The 10,869-nt window shown below is 38.4% G+C and overlaps 1 protein-coding gene across 1 annotated transcript; it reads right to left on the bottom strand.

Moving 5' to 3' along the window:
* Window positions 1–964: 964 nt before the first annotated feature.
* LOC142462828 (uncharacterized) lies at window positions 965–10,543 on the bottom strand. The gene is made up of 3 exons (XM_075565081.1): window positions 10,470–10,543; window positions 9,372–10,106; window positions 965–969 (listed from the first exon to the last, which is right to left on the bottom strand). The coding sequence occupies exons 1-3, from the start codon at window positions 10,516–10,518 to the stop codon at window positions 965–967; spliced, it is 789 nt and encodes a 262-aa protein (XP_075421196.1). The 5' UTR covers window positions 10,519–10,543.
* Window positions 10,544–10,869: the final 326 nt, after the last annotated feature.

Genomic DNA, 10,869 nt, shown 5'->3' with positions numbered 1-10,869 from the left:
TATGCACTAACCTTTCTTTCCTCAATGTGGCCTTATGCATCAAAAAGTCAAATATTTTGGCGCACACAGAAGGAATACTTGAGATGCACATATGTAAAGGGGTGTACTAAAAATAAGTGTATTTGTATGCGCGCAATAATTGTGTGCGAAAAATTAAATAAATTGTTGCAACTCTGTCAAAATCATCTGCAAAAGTTGAACCTGCTCTAAAAGCTAAAAAGTCTCTTCATAGTGTAATGTTAGCGCAGAATGAAGATTTTTTTTTTACAGTATGGCTATTATAAATTTTGCACTAACAATTGATATTTACTAGTACTAGTGATAAAAAAAAAAAACAGCACATAATTCAGCACCAGTCAGGTATTCAAGATGATGCAATACATCAAACTTCGTCTCAAACAAGAAACGATGGGGGTAGATACTCAGAAGGTCGTTGATTTTTTAAGGTAACCATATCCGTAACGCATTTCCTTAATGCAGCTTAACGCTACGTTGTTCAGTCATTTTCTTTAAAATGAAGAGTACCTTACATTTTAACGGACGTTATCTGCAAATCATATGGTAATGAGCACATTACCTATCAATTGAAATTCTCAGACCTGTTACTGTTAATGTTATGCTAATAACGCAATATATTTAACGATGGAATATATACAACCTAGTGCTAATAGCCACAGGATAATAAAATATGTATATAAAAGTCCCAATACAATGCTAAATTACACCTTTACGTGTATTGCAGTCCTGCAGCCTGGATGACTCACGGATTGTCCAAAAAATTCTTTCTGTAGATAAATCGAAGAAAAGTCCTCCTTGGCGCTGGTCCTCAATGTGATGTTTTGAATAGTGATAAGAAAAACAAAAAATAATAAATAGTGTAAATCCTCTATATGACTACTATAATCAATAACACCACACGTGTGTGCATATAGTGAGACAACACCTATATCCAATAAAATAAACTCTAATCTAAAAAATACCCAGGGAAAATATTCACAACTACAATTAAAGAAGTTAAATAATTAACTCTAACAGTGCTCAATTGTGAAATCACCACACAATAGTAGTGCAGTAAAACATTACATTACATGGAGGACCAGCGCCAAACAGGACTTTTCTTCAACATATCTACAATATTGTATGTCTTTATTTATATAGCGCCACAAGTGTACTCAGCGTTTCACAAAGAATACAGTACAGGGAATTTAAAAATACAATAAGTGCAGCAAAATCAGACAATGGGAAAGGAAATCCCTGCCCCGAAGAGCTTACAATCTAAGAGGATATTTAATATATTTAACGCCTGCTGAAAGCTGCCCTTACTCACTTCTAAACTCTGAGGAGCATTGTGTTATATCTACAAATAGACTACTGTACATGGGAAAGGGGAAGGAATATGTGGTGCCCATATGAATGGACTGAGTGTAGGAATTAACCCTTTCATGACGTGTTATAGTAACAGATATATTGTGGACATGAATGGCTGAAATACAGCAGCAAATATAGATATATATATTTAAGGAATTAAGGGCCTCATGCAGTAAGCGTTGATAAGGGAAATATGGCCATGTTATAGCCAAAATTGGGTTTGAGATTCAGTAAGCGCCGATAAGTGCTTCATATCGCCAGGTTTCGGAGCCGATAATTTGGTTATGGCCAGTCGCCTGCCGATAAGCCTGTTTTCGACACTGATCGCCACTTTTTTAAATCGGCTGGATTCAACAAAAAAAAACAGCTTATCGGGGCTGATCGGCACTACGAAATTGAGATGTTATGGCCGATTTCTCCCGCCAACTAAAGTTGGCAGTTTGGACGGGAGAACGATCGCTAAGGCTGCCGGAACGGCACTTAGAAAAAAAACATCTTCTGTACATCAATGGAAGTCAATGGAGCGGGGACGTATAACAGTATAGTACTGTTTACGTTTCATTGCTCACAATACAAGGGGGATTTGCATTACAGTGTGGGGGCATTCCCTGCATTGTGTCACAGCTGATGTGTCTTATTTGCATAACATTCGACTTTTACATGTTTTCAGCATTTGCGGGTCACATTACTCATCATGTGATGATGTGGCAAGGGAAAATACTATACTACACTCTTAAAGGAGAACCTCACATCATATCACACATTTTACTCAACTCAGCGACAATTATTTACATGATGTCACACATGTCACACATGTCACACATACACAGTATATTCATCTTCCTTTACATTACACAATGCTTGTAATGTGACACGCATCTTTAAACGTTCATGTACATCTGTCTTCTCATGTTTACATATACTTTTGGGTCCTCCCTATTTTCATGACGTCACTTATTGGACGCTCAATCACATTGCATGTTTACATTGTAACCGTTGCATTACAAGCACTTCAACCTAACTTATACACACATGTACAGTAATTCATCATTGGGACACCTTGTAAACTCATTCTATACCAACTATCCTCCTTACACAAATGCATGCATATGCACACGACTATTCATTGTTGCCAACATGTCACAATAACATGGATAATTACACATGTTACACAAAACTTTTCCCACGTCAATCTCAGCCTTTTTGTCTCATTACATGACTGACTCTTGCGTTCACAAGTGTTACATGCATTGCACATGCAACTATTTATTTGCAAGCAATCTTTGTACAAAGCTTCACGTCACATCATTGCCAAATATCATCATTCCCTGCAGAATACACACAACAAATACTTAGAACAACAAGTGCACACAGCTTGCCACAGAAGTACTTTATTATGTAAATGTAACACCTTGCATTTTACTATGTCACCTGACATCATCACATACCTATTTAAAGGACGCACATTACCTGCTCATTCACAGCTACTCATTTCAAAATGTTGCGAATGTTTAGGAGACGCAGGAACATTCTTTTCTATGACATGCTTGCTGATCAAGAGAATGATATAGGGCAAGGTAGGGACACACCGAGGGACAGTGACAGTGACGCGGATACGACAGGGACAGGGAGAGGGACAGGCCGAGGGACAGGTAGAGGGACAGGAGATCAGAGGAGAAGACAGAGGAGACAACTTGTGCCTCGTCCGCGTCTGTACAGGGAGAGAACCCTGTTAGATGGGATGAGTGAGGAGGAGATTGTAAGTCGCTATCGTTTGAGTTCAGCAGCAATCTTAGCTCTTTATGAGGAGATAAGGGGGGATTTAGATTTTTTCACAGCCAGAGGTCGTGCAGTCCCTGGGCTTGTTAAAATGCTGTGCTCATTACATTATCTTGCTTCCGCGTCATACCAGACAACTGTGGGCATAGTGGGCGGGGTCTCGCAATCTACATTCTCGCGGGCCTTGACCCAGTTTCTCTATGCACTCAATAGACGCGCTAGGAATTATATTCATTTTCCTACAGAGGCAACAGAGTGGCTGGAAGTCAGGACTGGCTTTTATAATATAGCAGGGATACCATCTGTGCTGGGTGCAATCGATTGCACACATGTTGCTTTGATTGCACCTAGTCAGAGTGAGCATGTGTACCGCAATCGGAAGCACTACCATTCACTCAATGTACAGGTGGTATGTGATGCCACGATGAGGATAATGCATGTGGTACCCAAGTTCCCTGGTTCCAGTCACGATTCCTCTATCCTGAGGAACTCTTCAGTCTTCCATGCGTTCGAAGAGGGACATTTTGAACCTGGTTGGCTGCTGGGTGAGTACATATTTACATGTTCTAACACAAAACACATGTTGATTTAGGAATGTTGGCATTGTACAATTTGATCACTAATGTCAGCTTATGTGTGCTCCATTCATTATAGGTGACTCAGGATACGGAATTAGGCCGTGGCTCTTGACTCCGGTGCTAAACCCTCAAACTGAAGCAGAGGACAGGTACAATGCAGCCCATATATCTACAAGATCTGTTATAGAGAGGACATTTGGCCTACTCAAGACCAGGTTTAGGTGTCTGGACAGAACTGGTGGGGCTCTTCTATACAAGCCTCAAAAAGTGTCTGATATTATCCTTGCCTGTTGCATTTTGCACAATGTTGCACTCAGGCACAATGTACAGTCAGACCTAGCTGAGGCTTTGGTAGACGAGCATCCCACCCATGTAGCTGCTGAAAATGAACAAACAGCCAGTGGTGGCCAGACACGACAGAATCTCATCAATTCATTTTTTTCTTGTAAGTACAAACTCATATGTTCCTAGTACTACTTTTATAGTTTAATTATGTTATATTAACAATAATGTTTCTTTATATAACCTTCTGTTAGGACACAGATGAATATGGGTTGCACACCTTTCTTTTCTCTGCTGTGTGCACAAAGGGATGTGGCACCGGTATGTTATTGTTGCACAGGTTATATAATCCCTCTTCAATTGTACTTTAGTTGTGTGTATGTGAATACAACTTGGGTAACAAAGCAATAATATTTTAGCATTGTGTTATTCCTTATGCTAAGACAAAACACATATTATGCCCATAATCATTCATGCTTCTAGTATGCTTACATACAATGTTATTGGTGCAGTGTAACATGTACATCCATATGATGTGTACACCAGGCTGATTTACATTTTGAATGTCATGAAATATACATGGTGTTGTACATTTAACACCAAATACACACTTTGCTGTGTTGTTTACGGTACTGAAGATGGCATGTCAATGTTTGCAATTTATATATTGTTCCTTTGCATTATAGGTATATCTCCAGTATGACTGATCATGGTATGTATATTTGCTGACATCTCTCATAAGATGTGGCTACCTCAATCTTCCTATAATTATTGGAACTAAAAACCCAACATATTGGTTTAAACACAAATGTTACATATATGTACTTTCTGTATCATGTATATGCATTTAGCTACTCTTGAGCTTTCATGTGCATTGTATTACAAAATGATTACTCACATTTCATCACATTTTATGTATGTTTCCTTATAATTTCCATTAATGTAATATAGAGGTGGTTGGAGAAAAGGGGATAACTGTACTTATTTGTTTACTTACGGGAGCACATTCATCACTAGCATAGACACACTTTTTAAGACAACTGTTTGTGTCTCTATCAATTGGTGTAGGATCCATGTATAACACCGACAAATGATAACACCAGCTTTATTATGGTAGCTTATATCATCATATTGACTATACTATGTATTTCTAAACGATTAATAAACACAGTAAACTATAGTTAGTTAGGTTAATGAAATATACACAGAAACGTACTTCATAACATGATGGTGATGTCATATTCAGAACATCATGCATTGGAGGGGACCATAACATCTGGCCAGTAACATTATTTGCTACAGTCCCAAACCATTTTATCTACATACCCATGTAACAAGAGATTTTAAAAATAAATGGCTACTTGGTTGTAAGTGTCCTTTACATTGGGAGAAGGAGTGGCTCACTGAGTAAAGACACACACTGGCACTGATAGTTTGAAGCAGGGGAGTCTGGTTCAATTCCCGGTGTGGGCTCCTTGTGACCTTGGCCAAGTCACTTTATCTCCCTGTGCCTCATGCGGCAAAAAAACATTTGTACGTTCCACGGGCCAGGGACCTCAGGCTGAAACATGTGTCTGTAAATCGCTGCGTACAACTAGCAGCCCTATACATGAACATGCTCATATTATTATTATTATTGTTACATAGTTTCGACAGTCATACGTTCCATTACATATTAGAATACACAAATGTGTTAGCAGAGTGGGAATGGTTGTTATATATAAAACACACCATGTCATAAAATGTTAGTAGTCATTAAAGAACACTCAATAAAAATTCATGAGGCACTCTTTTGCAACATCATTATGTTAATTAAGTGCTTATGCAATATAGGCATAAGGGTATCACATTTTTAATTGTTTGTTAATAAGCGCTGCAAGCAATATAAAATTAGTTCCATATGTAGTATAGTAGTCGGTGGCTCCTCCTCACAATCATCTCATATAAAGGTAGACTCTTCTGAAATCATACATTGATCCGATTGTATCTTCCCCGACATCTCTGAAATACAGCAAACACATGATGGTCAAAGATGGCACCTTACTAGATATGCATCCGTGACAACGCGTTACGCAGCTCTATATGATTGTGTAGATACACACGTCAGTCACTTATATGTTAGAAGTAAAACTGTTCATCAGTATGTAATGTTTCTTTAAATTTGTAGCAGGCATAACTATGTATAAGAAGTGAACGTTGCCTGTATACTGAAAGATGTGCGCGCACATCTTTGTGTGCGCACGCACTTCACGCTTGGCTCCACTAACTGTTAGCGCATGCGCAAAACAAAGCGTACGTTGTGCGTTCAATACATGTTGAAAATACCAGTAAACATAACATCTTTATTTCAAATACAATGAAGACGAAACTACATTCGTTCTAAACGAGTACATCTGTATTCTTTTTAAACAGACGTGTTTGAACAGAAAGCACGGCCGATAACACAATGCGCAAATGCAATACGTGTGACGTCATGTTAAGCCAGCGTGAAACGCACGCTAACACTCCTCCCACTCAATTAACATTCGGCTAACGCCCAGGGTACGCCTACAAACACTGAGCCGCACGCATCACACACTGCAGTTACCGTTACTATAACAAAACATGACAGCCAATAGGCTTTGAGGCGCGCACGTCGCTTGGGGGCGGGACTTACATCACTAATCCTTTTTAAGGACGCCTTGGCCCATGACAAGGGTCCCACGTCATACGTGGTGGACCCGGTTTTCAATGTTGTAGATGTTGCATGATAACAAAACAGGTATGTGTTAGAGTAATGGTAAAATGTTGCTAATATGTTTAAAGGGATAGGAAAGTACGTATATTTATTCCGTCAGCAATGTGTACTACTCTTTCAGGTCCTACTATATTGTATTAGGAAACAATTTGTTTGTGATCGCTACATGTTATGCAGTCTGCAATGTTACGCTGTATCCACGCATTTAAAGTGAAAATGGTGGTTACAAAAAAAAAAAAATTTAAACGCAGAGTCAACGCATAACGATTGTTATATTTACCATTCTTCTAGAATTAACTCTTCGCCTGGCTGCAACTGGTCGCTCCAGAAATGCAAGGCATTTTCATCCACGCTTAACCCAACCGCTGAATCCAGTATGGCACATATCTCCTCCAGGATGCGCTCATAGGAATCGCCACTGCTTTCTTCAAATAATTGGTCGGGAGGTAGGTTCATTTCTTCCGGTTCCCATTCCAATGCATTTTCAGCTGAAAGGCTTGGTACATAATCATAGTACTTTTGTTCTTGTACAATGTGGGTTTCAGGAATGGAGGCTGCAGATATTGCAGCACGTATCGATTCAAACGGATCAGTAGTAGCGGATACATTGCTATTGCCATTAGGAATAAATATGCCTTTCACGACAATATAAGTGCCGTCTTTCAGGATAAATTGTTTTTCCGGGGCAATCTTCCAGAAACCATAGGTGTGTTGTAGCTTATCCTGGTCACGTTCAAAAAAGTCATTACTTGATAAAGTGAATCTTATTGAGGAATTAAAATTCCGTGCATGCTTACGGTCTTGGTAATAAGGATATTTTGCTCGAATGAAATCATCGATTTGGCGTGTGCTTGCTTTCTGTCCGCGACTGTTCAAGATGGCTTCACAGATCATGTACTTATACCCTAAAAGGGGATTAATATTGTTAACGAATTCATCAGCCATGTCTGAGTAGCACAAAAGCTGTGTGCAGGTCTGTGTTATTTGCTCATCAAAATGAATGTGCTGAATGGCTAACAAACTCCTGTTTTTCCTTGTCAAGGTCAACAAAAGTAACTACTTTGACTCCTTATTTCAAACGCCAATTGGATTTGTTTGTCTAATTGGGTTAACAGTTGTGGTTCGTGATATGGGACTGTGGGAGAAACATTTCTCCTTCTTTTATCTCGTTTGTGAAAAACATCCCTAGACTGTGAATGCGTTCACATAGTGTTTTTTTGAAAACTAACAAAGACCAGTGTGTGAAAATATTTCTTAGCCAGGCATATCAGTAAAAACACACCTGCAAAAAGAAATGTTTTTTCCCCGCTTACATTTCTGTGTGTATGTGAAAGTCTGGTTAACTCCCTGTCTGCATGAGTTTAAATACGTGTGTATATATATATATATATATATATATATATATATATATATATATATATATATATATATATATATATATATATCTCTTATAAAAATATATATATATTTATATATAATATTTTTTTTTTTTTTATATTGCAGGAGTACACACAACATTGATGGCATTAAGTATACCTTGTATGAAACCTATTTAAATGGTGAGAAACATGATTGAATTAAGTAATAAACATTTGTTTAAGCACAATACTGTTAGAGTCTCATACTTAGGATATTTCTCAAACATTAGGCCTGTATTATTAAAATAGTGTTTTCACAAGGAAGCATGAAGTGTATTAGTTTGTGTATACCAGTTTATATAGTACTATATATATATATATATATATATATATATATATATATATACACTCACACACTCACACACTCACACTCACTCAGTGTGTGTGTGTGTGTGTGTGTGTGTGTGTGTATATATATTATTATTATACATTCTGAGATGTTATAGAAACGAACACACAACTGATTAAAGGACAAAATTACAATGGCCAAGCAAGGCAAAGGTAAGTAATAATTTACACATAATCCTGCTGTACACGTACAAGAAAGATGTTTGCACTTACTTAGGTGTTTTAATAATTGCATGTGACTAATATGCATATGCAATTCTTACATCAATTAACACACCCAAATGCAATGTTTTGCTGCAAAGTCAATGGCAGCTTCTCTAAACTTAGCAACTGGCTCCTGGTGGACCATTACTGAACAGACGATTACAACATAAATATTTATAACACAATTAATTATGAGTGTTAACATTTCCAAAACTTCACGTGTACAAGAACATAGTTGAAAGTTTGGAAACAACACAGTCTTCAGCATACATACAATAGTAATTAGATAATCTGAAGTCAACAAAACAAGGCCAAAGACATATTTTCTGAATTATAACATTTATTTTTTTTGTTCCTTTTGCGAGCGAGTAACAGGCCTGCTTGTTGTCTCTTGAATTTTCCTTTTTCTTTTGCCACCAACTTTAGGCACAACAGAGCCACTTTGAGTGGCCTCTGGCACTTCACGGGCAGGGCTTGTGGCCAGTGACTGTTCACCTACGGGGCTTGTGGCCAGTGACTCACCTACAGGGCTTGTGGCCAGTGACTCACCTACAGGGCTTTTGGGCAGTGATTCACCTACAGGGCTTTTGGGCAGCGATTCACCTACAGGGCTTTTGGGCAGCGATTCACCTACAGGGCTTTTGGGCAGCGACTCACCTACAGGGCTTTTGGGCAGCGATTCACCTACAGGGCTTTTGGGCAGCGACTCACCTACAGGGCTTTTGGGTAGTGACTGTTCACGGACAGGGCTTGTGCCCAGTGACACATGTGAGCAAGTTGGTAGACACTGCACAAGTGATGGTTGGTCTGTTTCATGTGTGTCTTGTTTTGTTTTTGTCGCCTCCTTTGTAGGTGTCTGCTGCTGAATTTGTACAGATGGCAGCGGTAGGATGTCATCAGGAACCTGCACAGCAATGTCTGCTACTTGACCGGTAACATTTGGGCCTGGTGAATGAATATCAGATGAATGTGGTGAAAACTGACCTGCATGAACAGATCCTGGCTGGGAGGTGTTGAATTGTGGTACATTAGTCATTCTCCAGTAATTAGCTTGTGTTTGCTGAACAACTAATGCTTCGAATGAGGTGTTGATTTTTTGCAACTGTTTAGGCACTTCAATGAAGACTCTGTGGAGATGTGCCAATTGTGATACTGTTTCTTCCTGCAGTCCAATCATCCTTTCCAGCACTGTCATCATGTCTGAATGGCGACGATTTTCTGCGTCCACTATTTTTCCCTCTGAAGCTACAATTGCATCGTATGTGGAAGTTGATGGACGATTTGGCGGTACAACAGTTTCTATTGGCACCTCTTCATGGTCACATGATTGTATTTCAGTCTCTTCTGTGGCGTCATCCTCATCATACTCATCATCCTCATCACCATGATGTTCTAAAAAGAAATGTACACATTATTAAATGGCATGTTAATGTATGCTGTGTTACTATGTAATTGTACTGTGTCCTAAGTAACACCTAACATGTTAGCATACGTTTTATAACCTCATTAAAAACTACCTTGACTTACGAATAATGTTTGGACTCAGTATGAAATATGAATGAATGAAAAGTTGCTCTAAACTCAGAAGTCCTACATGATAATTAACATCACTAACACAATACATGTTGCCTTACACTTAATTTTCACTGACACTAAGTAATCCTATTTAAAGAAGATGTGCAAAACAAATAATGCACATGACAACATAACATATAGAAGAGCACATATTATATGGCCAGCAAATGATACACTCACCTTCTAGTAGTGTTGAGCTGGCTGACCCAGGTGAAGACACTTGTTCCATCTCAGGTGACACATGTCCTCCAGGGGCAACTATATATAACAATAACATAAGTTTTACATTTACATGTGTAAATATTGAACAAACACTTATTGTATGTTCTGTATTTATGATTAACTAACAACATCAGTTCCTTAACCGAAAATGTGTGTGAAAGTGAACATAAATAGTTGTAATAACACTGTACATGCCTGTGTACTTAGAATTTTTGAGTTCCCTAACATACAACATACTATGTTTCTGCAGTAATGCGTGAGGATAAATAGATTAAATGAGTACATAAAAATCATATGTTGTGTAGTGATATCAGTATCATAATGTACATAACTATCATGAGATGACCATTCACAATGG

The sequence above is a fragment of the Ascaphus truei genome, chromosome 1, assembly GCF_040206685.1.
Source record: "Ascaphus truei isolate aAscTru1 chromosome 1, aAscTru1.hap1, whole genome shotgun sequence".
NCBI lineage: Eukaryota > Metazoa > Chordata > Amphibia > Anura > Ascaphidae > Ascaphus > Ascaphus truei.
Note: the sequence above shows the minus strand (reverse complement) of the source record. Positions and strands in the feature narration are given on the sequence as shown.